Source organism: Hyperolius riggenbachi, chromosome 3, assembly GCF_040937935.1.
Source record: "Hyperolius riggenbachi isolate aHypRig1 chromosome 3, aHypRig1.pri, whole genome shotgun sequence".
In the NCBI taxonomy this organism is placed as follows: Eukaryota; Metazoa; Chordata; class Amphibia; order Anura; family Hyperoliidae; genus Hyperolius; species Hyperolius riggenbachi.
In genome coordinates, this window is record NC_090648.1 from 37,326,037 (window position 1) to 37,344,753 (window position 18,717).

The following is an 18,717-nucleotide window of genomic DNA, read 5'->3' on the forward strand; positions in this document are numbered from 1 at the left end:
GTGAGAGATATATGGAGGCTGCCATATTTATTTCCTTTTATACAATACCAGTTGCCTGGCTTTCCTGCTAAACTTTCTGGTTAGTAGTGCCTGAATCACTCATAGAGGCAGAGGATTAGCAGGACAGCCAGGCAATATGTCAGCCTCCCTCTGTCTTTCACTTTGGGTTCCCTTTATTTGCCTGCAATCTATGTTACAAATGTAAAATAATTATCTCTTGTTAAAAAAACAACAACTTGTGTTTGGTTTTTAAGATTCAATTTGGACCTTTACCAGTTGGCTCAGACCTTCTTCTTTGCTGTAGAAGAGATTAATATGAATCTAGACCTTTTGCCTAACATCACCTTAGGGTACCATGTTTATGACACCTGTAATGTTCCACACTACGAGCTACAAGGAGCCTTGGAAATCCTCACAGAGTCCAGCTCGCCTGTCCCCAACTATCAATGTCGTTCTAAATCTCCTTTCACTGCCGTTTTGGGATCCGTCGTGTCTTCCAACTCCATTATCCTGGCAAATGTTTTAGGTGCTTTAAGATATCCTCAGGTAAGAGAGATACTTTAACCACTTCGCATTCAGACCTTGTTTCCCACTTATTGACCAGAGCAGTTTTGGCAGTTTAGCTATGTCCTTATTTAATCAGAAATAACTTTATCCCTACTTAGGACACAGAAATCAAATATATGCATTGTTTTCTAAGACAAACTAGGCTTTCATTGTATGCCATTTTTTCCCTCTAACAATTTTGTTTTCTATGCATTTTAATGGGAAAACAAAGAAAAAAATAGAAAAAAAACATTTATTTCTCAGTTTACCAATTCCAGTTTAAAAATAAAAAGTGCTACTGTAGATAAGAAACACCAATTTTGTTTGGCTATTCTTACTGCTTATCACAAAACTTTGATTATGTTCCGGTCACAATTTATGGTGAAGATATTTGAATCTGAAATAATGCTACAGAGTGTATTTTTCACTATGAATGAGAAAATAAAAGTATTTTTAATAGTAAAAATCAATCTCATTAGCTCAGGAAACATATATTCCTGTTCACCAATTAGTGCTGCATCAGATAGTGCCAGAAATGTGCACAGGAGCAAGCCCGATCCTGTGGCTTAGATGAAGTCACAGAGGACGTATATCTACTGACTTGTGGATAAAGTGGTTAATATCTTAACACTCGCTAAACAGTAAAATCTACTCTAAAGTGAAATTCTGTTATTGTTAAATTGCTTTGTGACATTTGATTGGTGCACAAGTCATTCTGTAGTGTATGTGTACTCTTGTATTGCAGCACTAGTTTCATGGCAGGGGAGAACTGGCCAGGGGGAAGGGGGGAGTTTTCCCCCCAGGCTGCCTTTTGTTAGAATTTAAGTATGATATGCTTGAATTCGGAGGCCTCAGTTACTTTACCTAACTAGGTTTAGTAAAAGGACTTGATCGGCAGAGGGTCTCTTTAAGCAGAATTTCTCTTACAGCAAAATAAAGACAGTTCTGATTTTTAGTAGAACATGGTACTGGGATTTCCAAGGCTGTATCAGAGATATCCAGTGCAAAAGGAGCCATTGTTATGAAAATATTCTCACAAGTATATTAAACAATAGGTACATAAGACCTCATTTCAGGGTACTAGGAGAGGAAACGCCATATTTGGCTATTCCCATCTGAGCAGGCGTGGATAGGGTCATCCATCACATGCTGTTATCAGCCGATTGCATGCGATGGGGACTGGACCGTCCCTGCTGGATGACGTCACAGTTAACTCTTTAGAGGCTAGTATAAAATAGCTGACATGGGCTCCAAAGAGCCACTTCTGACTTCCACCTTTCATCTCAACTCGACTTGTATTACTAACTTTCTATAACTTGTATGCTGTATATAGGCCTAAGTGCATAGATGTAACATAAGATAAAGCCTGGACCATTCACCAGGGATGGACCAAGTTTGCATGGAACGCATAAGATTCTACAGACTGATTGCTTGGCTGAGGTAACGAAGATAAGATTATTGGTAATTATTATTATTAGTCTTCTCACTAACTGTCCCACAGAGGAGCTCACAACCTAATTCAGGCATGGGCAAACTTGGCCCTCCAGCTGTTAAGGAACTACAAATCCCACAATGCATTTGCCTTTATGAGTCATGACTGTGGCGGTCAGACTCCTGCAATGCATTGTGGGACTTGTAGTTCCTCAACAGCTGGAGGGCCAAGTTTGCCCATGCCTGATCTAATCCCTACCATAGTCATATATCCATCTGAGTCTAGGGCCAATTTAGGGGGAAGTCAATGAACTTATGTGTATGTTTTGGGATGTGGGTAGAAACCGGAGTGACCAGAGGAAACCCACACAGACACGGGGAAAACATACAAACTCTGCCCAGATAGTGCCCTGGCTGGAATCCTAATGGGGCACCGTGCTGCAAGGCGATAGTGCTATCCACTACGACACCGTGCTGCCTGCTATGACACCGTGCTGCCTGCTATGACACCGTGCTGCCTGCTATGACACCGTGCTGTCTGCTATGACACCGTGCTGCACGTATGTTCCTCCTCGGCTCACAACTGCAGGTCTGTTGAGGCTACTTTTCAGTTTTCACACAGATGGGGTTTATTCACTAAACCATGATAACTCATATCACGGCTGTTTTTGCGCGTTTTTGCATTTGCGCGTGATCATGAATTTGCACACGCAATCGCGAGTTTTCACACAAAAACTTGCAATTGCGTTCGAAAATGCAAATGCAAAAATGCGCGTGAAAACGGCAGTGATAGGAGTTATCACGGTTTAGTGAATCAAGCCCATGAAGTGCCTCTGGTCTACCATCCATCTCACTCCAAACTTCCATTTTGGCACTAGGGATTATCAATGAGACCCTAATTGTTCCTGTTTGCATGCAGATTTTATGCAATTTCTATGCAGCTTGGAACAGGCTCCTTTACATACAAAAGGGTATTAGCCTGCAGAAATAAAGAAGCATTTTTTTTTATATTGCCTTGGTGACATCAGTTAAAGGACCACTGTCGTGACAACCATAAAATTTAAAAAACATGTAAACACATACAAATAAGAAGTATGTTTCTTCCAGAGTAAAACGAGCCATAAATTACTTTTCTCCTATGTTGCTGTCACTTACAGTGGGTAGTAGAAATGAGACAGAATCGACAGATCCTGGACTAGCCCACCTCCTCATCGGAGGTTCTCAGAGTTTTCTTCATTTTCAGAAGAACTTTGTGCATGGCAGTTGGTCCGTCTAACTGCCAAAATAGTATACAGCGAGCAGGGAGGCTGGCCAAAATTACAGATGGCTCGAACCTCCGATTTTAGGTTTGCGAACCTTAAAGTTTGCGCGAACTTTGCGAACCACAATAGACTTCAATGGGGAGGCAAACTTTGAAAACTAGAAACATTTATGCTGGCCACAAAAGTGATGGAAAAGATGTTTCAAGGGGTCTAACACCTGGAGGGGGGCATGGCGGAATGGGATACACACCAAAAGTCCCGGGGAAAAATCTGGATTTGACACAAAGCATCGTTTAAAGGGCAAATATCACATTGCAATGCTAAATTGGAGGCATAAAGTGCTTTAAAACATCTTGCATGTGTATACATCAATCAGGTAGCATAATTAGTGTACTGTTTCACACTGACACACCAAACTCACTGTGTAATGCACCGCACACAGCTGTTTGTGTAGTGACGGCCATGCTGGACTGGTGAGCACCATGGCAAGAGTGCAGGCCATGGCGGTTTTCAAGTGACTAGTATTACAAATGTGCAGCTGGCACACACACAGGTACCATGAACAGGTATGCAGTGACTAGTATTACAAATGTGCAGCTGTCACACACACAGGTACCGTGAATGGGTATGCAGTGAATAGTATTACAAATGTGCAGCTGTCACACACATAGGCACCGTGAACAGGTATGCAGTGACTAGTATTACAAATGTGCAGCTGTCACACACACAGGTACCGTGGACAGGTATGCAGTGACAAGTGTTACAAATGTGTAGCTGTCACACACACAGGTACCGTGAACAGGTATGCAGTGACTAGTATTACAAATGTGCAGCTGTCACACACACAGGTACCATGAACAGGTATGCAGTGACTGGTATATATAACACTGCGTGCTGTGTGCTGTTACTCAGGTGCAGTAAACATGAACAGGTATGCTGTGACTGGTATTACTAATATGGAGCTGTCCCACACAGGTGCAGGGAAAAGGTAGTCACTGAATGTGCAGGGCCTTGCACAGTATAGCAATTACCAAGGGCCAGCTGCCACTGACAGGGCTGTGTATGCAAGTGTCAGTGGGCAACACAAAAAAAAAAACACACCAAAAGAACATTAGCTCTCAAAAAAGCTATTTTGGGGTGCTTCTTAGCAATAAGTATCAGCAAGGAGCAAGCTAATAAGCCTAACAACAGCCTAACTAATCTTTCCCTATGTCTACAGCAGGTTCCTCTCCCTTCTCTAATTACTGCAGTCACACCGAGTGAGATAATGGCGGACGCAGCTGCCTTAGATAAGGGGGGGGGGGCTCCAGGAGGGAGTGCAGCCTGATTGGCTGCCCTGTGTCTGCTGACTGTGATGTAGAGGGTCAAGGTTGAGTTTTTTTTACGGGCTTTCACTATTCTCCATAATATACCTAGCAAATTTGGTCTTAGCATAGATAACAATGTTGCAATTAACCACCACAATTGGTGCCATTGTCTTGCTAGATTATCACAGAATAGGCACAATCCTTTTTAGTCCTGATAGGCAAAACCTTAGAATTAAAAAGTACGTGTATTTTCTTTGTGACTATACTTGACCATAAATCCAGACTTTTTTCAATTATTTTAACTGAGCAAATAGGAAAAGATATGGAGGTACTTTAATTATTGCACACTCTGAGCTGGTTTTCTGCAAAGGCTACTGTGGCCTAGGGTGGATTCTACCCAATGGGCACCTAGAATAGGGGGCTGAAAACTGGAAGGAGCCCATAAAAAGGGGAGTAGTGATGGCCCGAACATCAAATTTTCAGTTCGCGAACTTTGAACGTGAATTTCCGCAAAAGTTTGCAAACATGAGAATCTGGCAAACCGCTATAAACTTCAATGGGCAGGTAAATTTTAAAACCGTAATGCATCAAGAGAGAAAGCGATTCCAGGAGCAACTCATCCAATATAAAACTCAACTTTTAATCATCTTCTTTAAAAGACCATGATAACGGCATAAAAAGATACACATGGAAGTAAATATACTTATCAGGCCATTGCAGTAGAAAAGAGGTGCGGAGGTGTAGTCGACGGCCGTTTCGCCCCAAGATCCGGGCTTTCTTGAGACCAAACGAAAGCCCTGATCTTGGGGCGAAACGGCCGTCAACTACACCTCCGCACCTCTTTTCTACTGCAATGGCCTGATAAGTATATTTGATTCCATGTGTATCTTTTTATGCCATTATCATGGTCTTTTAAAGAAGATGATTAAAAGTTGAGTTTTATATTGGATGCATTGCTCCTGGAATTGCTTTCTCTCTTGATGCATTATTGAATGAACTTCTACATTTTGGTTCCGGGTTACATAGTTACATAGTTATTTTGGTTGAAAAAAGACATACGTCCATCGAGTTCAACCAGGTGTTGCACCCTTATCATTGCATGTTGTTTCACGGCTTATGTATGTAGTGCACTCGCCACAGCCTATCCTTTCTACCTCACAAAAGTGATAGAAAAGTTGTTTTAAGGGGCATAACATCTAAACCGTGGCATGCCGAAGGGGGATCTATGGCAAAAGTTCTACCAAAAATTACGTAGTTGACGCAGAGTCATGCTTTAATCTCTAAACGGCAGAAATCCCAGTACATTCCTAAATTTGTGGAATTAAGTGCTTTAAAACATCCGGTGTGCATACACCGCGGTAAGGTAATGTAAGGGTTAGGCCCGGTTCACACTAACAAATGAAACTCTGCATTGTACGGCCCACAAATAACCACAAAGAGCTTTAGTGATAACATCAGGTAAGCACATCATTGTTTTTGATAGTTGACATCTCCAGGACATAAATGTTGGTCCTCTTGGCAGCAATATTTGTGTAGTGGTGTGTAGTGGCCGCCGTACTTGTGCGCACATTCGTGGGATTGCAGGCGATCATGGTTTTCCAGTCTCTATGGTCAGGCTGAGGTAGTTTATTGACAGTTAAGTGAGCAAAAAAACACTGATTCTGCACTGAGACCTTATACAGGGGGCAGTAGTGGATGCTAGATGCCAGTAGTGGTGGTGAAGGATTATTGGGTTATAGTCGGTGCACTACTAGGACCAGCAGACCTGTCTCCAACAGTTACCTCTGCTTAAAGGAGTCATCAGGCAACATGTTACAAAATGAGTGCTACTTACCGGAGGCTTCCTCCAGCTCCAAGCTCCCAGGATGTCCCTCGCCGGAACTCTGCAGCCAGCCGTTCGCCTGCGCAGTCCGCTCCAGCCCACGTGTCGGTGATTGACAGTGCCGCTCGCGCAGGTGCAGTACAGAGCGATCTCGCTCTGACGTCATTGCCGGGGACCGGGTCGGAGTTCCGGCAAATGGCTGGCTGCCGAGCTGCGGCGAGGGACGTCCTGGGAGCTTGGAGCTGGAGGATGCCCTCGGTAATTAGCACTCATTTTGTAACATGTTGCCTGATGACTCCTTTAAGTAGAGGGAAGGCTCTGGATATCTTAGAGCCTTCCTGGGCCATAGTCTATCCTGGCATTCCTGCACCATGCCCAGTTAAAGTTATTTGTACTGCTAGGTCTTCCACACTCCCCATTCCCCAGAGAGGAGCACATCCGTGCTGCACATGCATGAGTCTGCATTTAGCAGGTCAAATAACTTCAACCTAGCAGGACGAATAACTACAACCAGGTATAGCACATGAATAACTGGATAGATTATGAGTGAGAAGGCTCTATGTTATCCAGAGACTTCACTCTACTACCATGTCGGCGCCGCTCAGTTTGGCGCATGGAGAGATGAATAACGTCTCTCCCTGCTGCTGCTTAACTCCCAGGTGGCGTTAAATACTATTCCCCCACCGAGTTGTCGCAACTCGGAAGGAGATGTAATTTGGGGGTCTAGCAGCCAAGGTTGCTCGGATACCCCCAATCATGATTCGTGTAAATCCGGCCACAGCAGTATCAAAATCTGGATAGGACGTGATCGTGATCTGGATTTGAAAAGGGATTTTCAATTTGATTAGGAGTTTAGCCGTGATTGAATGTAGAATGGCCATGATCACGGATTAGAATATAACGTTAATAGCAAAGCCCCCATGCATGCTACAATCACCAAAATTGCATGGATTATAAAGGTGAGATGTGCCTACAACAAAAATACAAAGAGAACATTTAGTTTTTGATAAAATCGATTTTAAAATTTCAAATAGAAAAAGTATTCATGATTAAAAACCTGTCAAAATCTGCCGACTTTAGTGGTTAATAGCAAAGCCCCCTCACATGGTATAAACACCGAATTTGCCAGATATGTTAAGAATAACAGTGGATCTATGGAACGAGCACTATCACATTATCATTCACGGTTCTCCACTCTAGGGACAAACGTACATATTTTCTTCATGAAAGAGAAGGTTCCCTATTTTTGAATGGAGTCCTGTATATAATTAAATATATACTCCAAAAACCATGTGTCAAAATTGAAAAATCTTTATTATAACACAATCACATACAAATAAAATCAATAAAATGCCCCCATATGTCCCACAATAAGAGGACCGCCAAGGAAATTCTAATAATCAAGTAGTCACATATATTAATCCATAAACCACCATGCAGACATGGCCAGCCAACAACAATAATAAAGTGCTCAGTGCAAAAGAAGCAGCTACTAACAATAAATCATTTCACCTGTGTAAAAACAATGGTAAGGATTGCGGACTGCGATACACACCCAGAAATCCGGATATGCGTCCCAGTCCACAATCTGTGCAACTCCAAAACCTATCTAATGATATAATACAAAATATTGTGCAAAACATACAATAAAGTGCGTTACAGTCAATGGCTGAAATGGCTTACATGTGGATAGAGTGGTCCTGGCGTGGGGGTAAATCGTGCCTTACGCGCTCGCAGGACTGCTGTCCGCTTCAATCGAGGCTAATTAAAAACTGGATGTGAGCAGCTTAAATGTCCACCGGGCGTGGGGCGGGACCCTGGTTAACGTACGCGGCCACGTACTATGACCCTGCCGCCCAGCGCGTAACTAACACGCTGTTCAGCATGGTCCTATCACTTCCTGGGATCTATTTTGCGCATGCGCAATGCGGCCCAATGTCCGCGTTCAGCGTCACTATGCGTATGACGTCACTACACGTCCTCTGGATACGCTCGTCGCTCACAAGTGCGACAGTGCGTTCCAGGCTGTCCTCAACATGCGTTCCATTTCCCTGTCATTGAACAACCAAGCTGGATATATTAAATAAACAAGCATATCAATATGCACATGAATTTTACACAGAAAAAATAAAATAATAAACAATTGATCACAATCATACAATATAAACATTATGTGTCAGACGAATCCCACGATTGAAGTCACTTGTCTCCAAGAGATCATATTTGATGCTATGCTGCCATCAAGTGTTTAGGATGTTGAATAGCATTAAAGATCTAAAAAAAGAAACTTAAAACAATAGATTGCAATTAGTGTCACTACATTTATTGATTCATGTATATATATCTCTCATGCATCCCCAGGTGTATGCTGTGCCTGACGGATCTGCTACTCACAGACAGATCCGTCCTATTTAGACTGAAGTCCCAGAGTGCAATGTTCTCAAGGAAAAGCGTGAATTACAATCTTTATCAAAGAGTGCCCATGCTGTCCATATTAGTTCTGTTACTCACAAACAGACCAATTTGGCTCAACCAGTACCTCCTAGTGTAAATCTTTGTACAAAGAAGGCCCTCAAAAGCACCAATTGCTATCATACAGTGAAACATGCAAGTAATTGTAGACATACACACCAAACCGAAAGTGTCCTCTGATACTTACTTTCAGAGGTGGTGGTCATTGTACTCACCACAATGACCCCAAACACTATTATCATAAATCAAAGCCTTGCTACTTTAGTGACCACAACCAATAGAGACATCATCTGATACTCACCTCCCACACATGCCACCTAGCTGGAAAGTAGTACTTTCTACAAAATATGAGAAAAGAAGGAATCAAATCATTAAAAAACCCCTCATTTTATTTTAGAAAGCAACCATAATTATAATCCTCATTGAGGCCCCATGGTCTTTGGGTTTTAAGGTCGTGTATCCACCTAAGCTCTTTTTTCAGTAAGATCACGGATATATTTCCACCTCTCTCACTGTGCTTCACATGTTGTATGCCCTTAAAGGTCCATCCTCTCAAGTCGCTGTTATGGTAATCCAGGGCATGTTCTGCCACTGTGGTTAATGTTTTCCCCTCTCTCCTGTCACGTTCTGCTAGTTTAATTGTAGAAATATGTTTTTGTAGACGTAATTTTAGCTGATTTTTTGTTTGTCCTATATATTGTTTTTTACAAGGACATTCTAGTAAATATATAACTCCTTTCGTCTGACAGTTTATAAAATCTCTAATTTCGTATAACTTACCAGTTTTAGCGCTCGTAAATGTTTTACTCGTGATCATCCATGGGCACACCGAGCATATTCCACATCTGTGGCTCCCCTTCAAATTGGAGACATAATTTTCCCTAGAGAAGTGGCTCCGACTCAAAATGCTTTTAAGGGTGGGTGCTCGCTTGGCTGTAATACTGGGATGGTCTGTAATACATTGTTTCAATAACTTGTCATTCTGTAGGATACTCCAATGTTTTTCAAGGACCTTATATATCTCTTTCCAAGCATTGTTGTATGGGGTGACAAATCGTGTCAATTTCTTCTGATCCTCGTTTTTCAGTTTGGGTACTAGCAATCCTTCCCTAGGTGTAGCTTTTGCCCTTCTTTTTGCGATCTAAAGGCATTTACGAGGGTACCCCCTCCTTTGGAATCTTGCCCGCATCTTGTTACTTTCTGCTTCAAACGCCTCTTCCGTGGAGCAATTTCTCCTAAGGCGTATAAATTGGCCTGTCGGGATGTTTAGTTTCAAGTTTCTTGTGTGATGTGAATCAAAGCTCAAAAGACTATTGGTTGCCGTGGGTTTTCTAAAAATTGTTGTTTGTAAGATTCCAGTGGGACTCTTTTTCAACTTTATATCCAAAAATTCCACCTCCTCATCAGAGATCTGATACGTCAATTTGATGTTCAGACTGTTCTTATTGAGGGCATCCAAAAATTCTCGACAGACTGATGCGGGCCCCTGCCAAAAAAATTAACAGGTCGTCGATGAAGCGATACCACCCCAAAATATGGGGGTGGTACCGCTCCATCGACTCCCCCCACACCGTCTCTCTCCCATCACCCCAAAAACAGGTTTGCCACGGCTGGTGCGCATTTAATGCCCATGGCCACACCTCTTGTCTGTAAATAATATTGGTGGTCAAAGAGAAAAAAATTTCTGGTCAAAATAAATTCCAAAAGCTCCAAGAGAAACCGATTTCTCTCCCTGTTCGCTGTACTGTCCATTTGTAAAAAATACTCCACAGCTCCAATACCTTCCCTATGGCCAATGTTGGAATACAACGATTCCACATCACATGTGACCAGTAAAACGTTGTCTGGTAAACTTAGATTACTAACTCTGGACAGGAGGTCACCGGTGTCTCTCAAATAAGACTCCAGGCCTGTGACATATGTCTGGAGAAAAAAGTCCACATATTGACTGCATTTTTCACTTAATCCTCCTATACCCGAAATTATCGGTCTCCCGGGCGGGTGCTCTCTACTCTTATGGACCTTAGGCAACATATAAAAAGTTGGAGTTGTCGGCCATTCATTCCACATGAATTTGTACTCATTGGAATTTATGATGTTACAGTCTCTAGCCTTTTGCAGGATCCCTTTCAGCTCCCCTTGATACAGTTTCGTTGGGTTATTTCTCAACTTCTTATAGAAATTTGTATTTCCCAGCTGTCTTTCTGCTTCTTTGATGTACATGTCGGTGGGCCACACCACAACGTTACCCCCCTTATCTGCTTCTTTAATTTGTATTTTTCGATCTTTTTTGAGATCCACCAGTGCTCTTCTTTCTTTAAATGTTAGATTCTGATAGCCTTTTATATGATTTACTTGCACTAATTCTAGATCATGGCTTACAAGTTCAAAGAAGACCCTTATTTCAGGACATATCGACAAAGCAGGTAGAAATTTGGAGGTAGGTTTGAATGGAGTTGTACCCACCTTTATTGAAGTTTCATTTTCATCAAGGAGGCTCAAAAGATCCTGCATTGCCTGTTGGTCCTGGTAATTAGGAAAAAGGATCTCAAGTTCGACCATTTCCTTTGTGGGCTTGTCGTACATTTTTCTGAGTGTTAGGCGTCTACAAAAAAGATACAAGTCCTTGATTACTTCAAATTTATCAAATTGATTAGTTGGAGCAAAGGACAAACCCCTCTTAAGGACCCCCTCCTCCTCTCGTGTTAAAACCCTCTCAGACAAATTAATAATTTTAAGTACCTCAGTGTCATCCTCCTCTTCCTCCATTCTATCTTCTCTGCCCTTGTTTCTATTGGGATTCCTTCTATTTGGATTACTGTAGGTTTTCTTTGAATTGTTGCCTCCTCCTGATTGATTTATTTGAACCCTTTGTCTAATGCTCTGTTCCTGGTTTTCCCATTCTGAATCTGGGCAATCACTGGAGTCTGAGATGGAGATGGCACTTTGACTTGTCTCCTCTAACTGCCCTGAGGGGGACGGTTGTTGTGGTTGTACCGGGGGCCCTCTGGGTTTCCGCTGCCGTCTCCATAGTTGTTGGCCTTTGGGGTTCCCCCTATGGTGCCATCTATATGCTCTTTTCATTAAATAATCTTTCCTGTCTCTTTCTAATTTTGTTTTTTTGTTCTTCAAGATATCCGCCTCTATCCTTGATATGTCCTTTTTCAATTTAGTCATAAATGTTTCTACCCACTTTTTCTGGTCTATTTCAGTGATTTTTATTTGCAGTTCATTGATCTTCACCTTGGTTAGCCTCGATTGAAGCGGACAGCAGTCCTGCGAGCGCGTAAGGCACGATTTACCCCCACGCCAGGACCACTCTATCCACATGTAAGCCATTTCAGCCATTGACTGTAACGCACTTTATTGTATGTTTTGCACAATATTTTGTATTATATCATTAGATAGGTTTTGGAGTTGCACAGATTGTGGACTGGGACGCATATCCGGATTTCTGGGTGTGTATCGCAGTCCGCAATCCTTACCATTGTTTTTACACAGGTGAAATGATTTATTGTTAGTAGCTGCTTCTTTTGCACTGAGCACTTTATTATTGTTGTTGGCTGGCCATGTCTGCATGGTGGTTTATGGATTAATATATGTGACTACTTGATTATTAGAATTTCCTTGGCGGTCCTCTTATTGTGGGACATATGGGGGCATTTTATTGATTTTATTTGTATGTGATTGTGTTATAATAAAGATTTTTCAATTTTGACACATGGTTTTTGGAGTATATATTTAATTATATACAGGACTCCATTCAAAAATAGGGAACCTTCTCTTTCATGAAGAAAAGAATAACAGTGGAAACAAGATTTTTTTATTCAAAAAGACCTGTAACATTCTGTGGAGACGCAGCGGCGGGCAGTCAGGATGCTGCTTCGGTTTCCCTGTCGGGCGTTTCTCCTGTCCCTCCGGCATATAGCACCCCGAGGGGATTGTCAGTGGCTCATAGGGTGGCTTTGTCGCTCGCGTGCGCGCACAGATGGGACCTTTATGCGGGGAGGAGGCGCGTCAGCTGACCTGCCGGTCGGCTGACGTCGGAGGAGACTCTCGGCAGCTCGGATTGGCTGAATGGCATGTGCGTGGCCGAGGGGTCTCCTCCACTTCTTAAGCCTCTGGGAATCACTTGCAAACTGTCTGCTGTTGCGAATGCTTCGTGTGAGCACTCAGACCTTAGATAGTCCCGGTGTGCTTTGATCTGGGAGGAAACCAGGGAGTTCACACAAGACTAGGAATTGTTATTACTACTGTTATTATTGCTTGATTATCTGTGTATGACTCTGTCTCTCTTCTGACTACTCTTACGCTAAAAGATTCTGTACTTTTGCCCATCTGATCCTGTTGCTCACTCTGCCTGAAATACCTCTATCCTTCTGCCTGCCGATTCTGTACTGTATCCTCCTGTCTGTTGCCGAATCGATCTGTCTGACCACTCTACTCACCAGTGAGCCCTTGTCACTGGTGAGGTTCCTTACTGATAGTACCCACAGCTCCTCTGGTGAGGTTCTGCCAAAAACTAATCAGTATTACTGTTGCACCAAGCACTGTACACTTGCTATTACCTTGTTAGCTATACTTGCATTATTGGTGATTCTGCAGATCACCATATAATCAGGTATAGTGTCTGATTTATTGGTGATACTGCAGATCAAACAATAACCAGACTTCTGTTTGCTACACCAATCGTTACAGAACAGCAGGCCAAAAATGTCTATGGAGACACTATGCACTCAGGTCAAACTGTTGACCACAGCCGTTAACGATCTTACCAATACGGTCAACACACAACAGACACAAATTAATTTATTGTCTGAGGTAGTGACCTGACTTCAAAAGACCAATGCATCAGTGTCATCCCCTGTAGTTAGTGAGCCCAGGATGCCTCATCCTGAAAGATTTTCAGGGCACCAGTCTGATTTTTGGAATTTTAAGCATTGTTGCCTATCATATTTTGAGTTACGCCCGGTATCTTCGGGTTCTGAGAGTCAGTGAGTTACCTTTATAAAGACTTTATTATCTGGTGACTCGCAGACTTGGGCTTACAGTCTCTCCACTGGTCATGAGGCATTAACATCAGTTCAAGAGTTTTTTAAAGCAATGGCTATTATATATGATGATCCAGATTTAGCTATGACATCAGAGAGGAAACTCAAAACTCTCCGACAAGGTTATAACACTGTTGAAACTTACGCTGCTGAGTTTAGAAAATGGGCGGTGTCAGCCAGATGGGGGCAGTATGCTTTACTAGACTGTTTTTTATCGGGGTTATCTGATGCTGTTGCTGATCTGATGTTAAGCCACCCAGAACCTAAAACAGTAGACGAGGCAATCTCTTTAGCTGTGAAGATTGACCGTCGAGTTCGTTACCAAAGACAAACTCGAGGTAGAGTGTTCCTTTCTCTGCTCCTACCCCTTCTTCTCCTCCTCAGGACGAATCGATGCAAATCGGACAATCCAATCTCTCTGAGGTTGAGAAAAATAGGAGACGTACTGAGAGACTCTGCCTGTACTGTGCAGAGAAGGGTCATGTGGTACAAACCTGTCCCAGGAAGGCGGAAAACTCTATCACCTAGGTGTAGCTGGAGGTACTACCCTAGGCGATTCTGTGTTACCTCTAAAGAATAGTCGCTTACTTCTCCCGTGTTCTATTACCTGGGAAGATCAAGTCCAGTCAACACAGGCCTTTATGGACTCGGGTTCCGCAGCAAATTTTATGGATTATGATTTTGCTGTTAGGTTTGGTTTTCCTCTTTTCTCTTTGGGACTTCAGATTGTTGTTACTGCAGTGGATGATTCCCCACTGCAGGGCAAACAACCTCTTTCTCATACTCCTGTACTGTTGTGTCAAATAGGGGCTTTGCATAAGGAACAGATACAGTTCTTTGTACTTAAGATGGCTACCTCCACTGTGATCCTTGGTATGCCGTGGCTTCAAAAACATTCCCCTCAGATCAACTGGAGTTCCAGGCAATTGTTGAGCTGGTCCTCCTACTGCCATCATTATTGTATGGAAAAAGTCATGGTGTGTGCTAACAAGGTTCAAGTGGAGGGGTTGCCTATTCAGTATTCTGATTTTGCTGACGTTTTTTGTCCCAAGGCGGCAGACAAACTTCCTCCTCATCGAAGTTTTGACTGCCCCATTGACTTGAGATCAGGTTGTATGCCCCCTAGAGGCCATTTATATAACCTTTCGGGGCCTGAAAAACTTGCCACGCAGGAGTATATTAAAGAAAATTTAGCCAAAGGTCTCATCTGTCCATCTAGGTCCCCGGCCGGGGCAGGTTTCTTTTTTTGTACAAAAGAAAGACGGTGGCCTTCGGCCATGGATCGATTACAGAGAATTGAACAAAATTACTGTAAAAAATCGTTACCCTCTTCCTCTGATTGATGACTTGTTCGCTCAGATTACTGATGTCTTTGAGGTTCCTTACTGATAGTACCCACCAGCTCCTCTGGTGAGGTTCTGCCAAAAACGAATCAGTATTACTGTTGCACCAAGCACTGTGCACTTGCTATTACCTTGTTAGCTATACTTGCATTATTGGTGATTCTGCAGATCACCATATAAAATCAGGTATAGTGTCTGAGTTATTGGTTATACTGCAGATCACACAATAACCAGACTTCTGTTTGCCACACCAATCGTTACAAGACCTTATAGTTTTTGAGAAAATCAATTTTAAATTTTCAAAGGAAAAAAGTTACTTGTCCATGGATTGGACAAGGGCTCCGGGGCGGAGGGGAAGGCTTGGCCGCCCCTCCCCCCCAGAGCCCCCCACTACCATGGACCATGTGGGCTGGTATAGCTCAGGGTACAAAGCCCCAGTCGGCCAGGGCTCCACATTCTGGCTATCACAGACTGCATGGGGGACAAGTGGCTAAATATGCTGGGTAAATGACCCTACATCATTTTTTTTTAATTTCCCAACATCTGAACATAAAAAAAAGTTTTAAAAAGTAGGAAACGATTATTTTTTCCCACTAACTTTTTAACACCATACCATGGACCATGTGGGCTGGTATAGCTCAGGGTGCGAAGCCCCAGTCAGCCAGTGCTCCACATTCTGGCTATCACAGACTGCATGGGGGACAAGTGGCTAAATATGCTGGGTAAATGCTGGGTAAATGACCCCACATCATTTTTTTTTATTTCTCAACATCTGAACATAAAAAAAAGTTTTAAAAAATAGGAAAAGATTATTTTTTTCCCACTAACTGCACATTTGGTGTTTCTAGGATGTAAGGGGGCTTTGCCATTAACCTTTAAAGTCGTCGGGTTTTGCTTCCTTAACTAACTGTCATTTACCACATTTAAATGTAACTTTTTTCCTTTGAAATTTTAAAATCGATTTTCTCAAAAACTATAAGGTCTTTTTGAAAAAAAAATCCTCTTGTTCCCACTGTTATTCTTAACATATCTGACAAATTGGGTGTTTATACCATGTAAGGGGGCTTTGCTATTAACCACTAAAGTCAGCGGGTTTTAGAGGTTTAATCACGGCCCGGATTTGGACCACGATCACGAGTGCATTCCGGAAAATGAATCTGTGATCGAGAGGTGATCATGGATTCGGATCACGATGTCGGATAGTGGAAAAATGCTCTTGAATCACGGCTATGCAGTGATCATGAGGTCTTGATGAACAACCCTACAGGCAACTGCCAGAGCCCCATATTACATTATTGTTGTGATGGCACCCAGCTTCAGGCATGGTTCTCAACGCTGCGCGCAGAAATACTTAGGTATGTATCAAACCCAAAGTGAGTTTCCTCACTTCAGATTGCCAATGAGCTCCAATGTGTATTGAGCTCCAGTGTGTAAGAAAACAATCAAAAATATAAAAGACTAAAGTAGGCAGAGAAGATGTACAACATATGGAGAGGACTATAAAGGAAGCTGTTGCACTTGTAAGATGTATAGTTTATAGATTTTCCTGATTCCTTTTCCAGGTTAGTTTTCTGTCATCTGTAGCTCTCTTGAGTGATCGACGGAAGTTTCCCTCCTTCTTCAGGACAATTGCCAGTGATAAGTTTCAGACTTTGGGTTTAGGAAAACTTGTTCTTCACTTTGGTTGGACCTGGGTTGGTCTACTGGCTACAGATAATGATTATGGTGAAAGTGGAATTCAGCCAATTAGACAAGAAATAATCAAAGCTGGAGGATGTGTGGCCTTCACTGAAGCTATTCGTGTGAGTCTGGCAGACCGTAATGCTCCTCGCATAGTAAAGACCATCAAAGAATCAACTGCAACAGTGATTATTGCTTTTGCCACTAATTCAGATATGGTTCCTATCATGAATGAGATGTTGAAACAGAAGATAAGTGGAAAGATTTTTGTTGCCAATGTTGGATGGTCCAGAAACTCCTTTTTTATCATGGAAAAGTACTTTCCAGTTCTGTCTGGTGCTGTTGGATTAGGAAGTAAAAGTCAAGTAGTTCCAGGATTAAGTGATTTCCTTATTAGGGTGGAGCATCACTCTAATTTACAACAGAAATGGATGAAATCAGCCTGGGAAAACATTTTTAACTGTAATTTTTTGGCTGCAACGAGGAATTCAAGTTCATCACAAGCTCCTCTCAATGTGTGTACAGGAAATGAAAGTTTGAGCAGTGTGAGGGACAGTTCCAGTTTTATTGCCAAATTAAAATTCTCTCACAGAATGTATGCTGCAGTCCATGTTTTAGCCAGGGCTTTGGAAAACATGAGAACTTGTAAGAGAGGCAATGGGCTCTTTTCTTCTGAGACCTGTGCGAGTGTCTGGAATTTCAAGCCATGGCAGGTATCTCCATCTGATTTCACGATGTTACGCACTGAAACAAAATAATTGATTGAAGAATATACAGCAGATCTGCTCACTAATAACTGCAGCACAATTATCTCTCTAAACACAGCTCACCTGGCTCTTATAGGTATTACAGAATAACTTCCAGCTAGGCCTGACATGCGCTGAGGCAAGGGTATAGCCACCATGATGAGGGAAAGGGGGGGGGCAGTTGCTTGGCGGAGCAGTGGGGAGTTGTGGCAGCTAGGATGTTAATTTAGGCAGCTTGGGGGAGTAGTTCCTTGGCATGCTAAGGAAAGGGAAGTGCCAAAAAGAGGAAGTGGTCAGCTGTGGACAGGCCCCCAAGTAGTCTGGAGAAAAACTGGGGAGTGTTCCCCACCCTCTCTCCCTTTATTTTAGCTACCTCAAAGCTGGTTTCCAAAGATTGAGGTTCGGATCCCTGTTTTTTTTATTTCATTGTTGGTTGTTTTGTTTTTGTCATCATTGCAGCAGATGGGGGAGCAGGTCTGCATGTGATGTTATGGGCAATAATCTGTTGGTTTTAGGCGGTCTTGCCTCTGTGTAAGTCTGCCCATAAGGTGTCATTGAACTGGACGGACTTTTGTTTGTACTCATAGCTGTGCCCATGCCATAGTTTCAGGCTGTGGAGCTAATTGTGTTTTTTGCTATTTTCATCCCCTTAGACCTTTAGGTATGTAATTGGTGGTGTTTATAAGTTAATTATGTTGTTTCTTTCTAACTTTGTTAAATAAGCGGACTGCTTTGCCCTTTTATAATCCAAGTGAGCAGTCTGAGTGTTCTGTTAATTGGATTGTGGTTCAAAAACAGGGTTTGGTGGTATGATGGTGTGGTGGCCCCTGTCAGGCGGTCAGCAATACCTTGCATCATGAGAAGTCTAGATCACAAGGGTCTTATCATGAGGGTCTATTGTTAGTTACAGAAGCTTCCAGAATAAAACAAATAGCTAGTCTTGATCTTATCTAAGGCCTTTGTTTAAATATGCAAGCAAGTCTGAAGACAACTCAGCATGTGTCCACTGCAACTAATTTTATGAGAAGTTATCAATAAGAATAGCTGACATGAAACA

The 18,717-nt window shown here is 42.5% G+C and overlaps 1 protein-coding gene across 1 annotated transcript in view; it reads left to right on the forward strand.

Annotated features, from left to right (window-relative positions):
• Positions 1-18,717, forward strand: part of LOC137562044 (extracellular calcium-sensing receptor-like) — a 46,908-nt gene that overhangs the window by 8,036 nt on the left and 20,155 nt on the right. The window contains exons 2-3 of the mRNA XM_068273385.1: positions 255-546; positions 16,797-17,279. Coding sequence (XP_068129486.1) covers positions 255-546; positions 16,797-17,279 — 775 coding nt within the window. The remainder of the gene's footprint in view (positions 1-254; positions 547-16,796; positions 17,280-18,717) is intronic.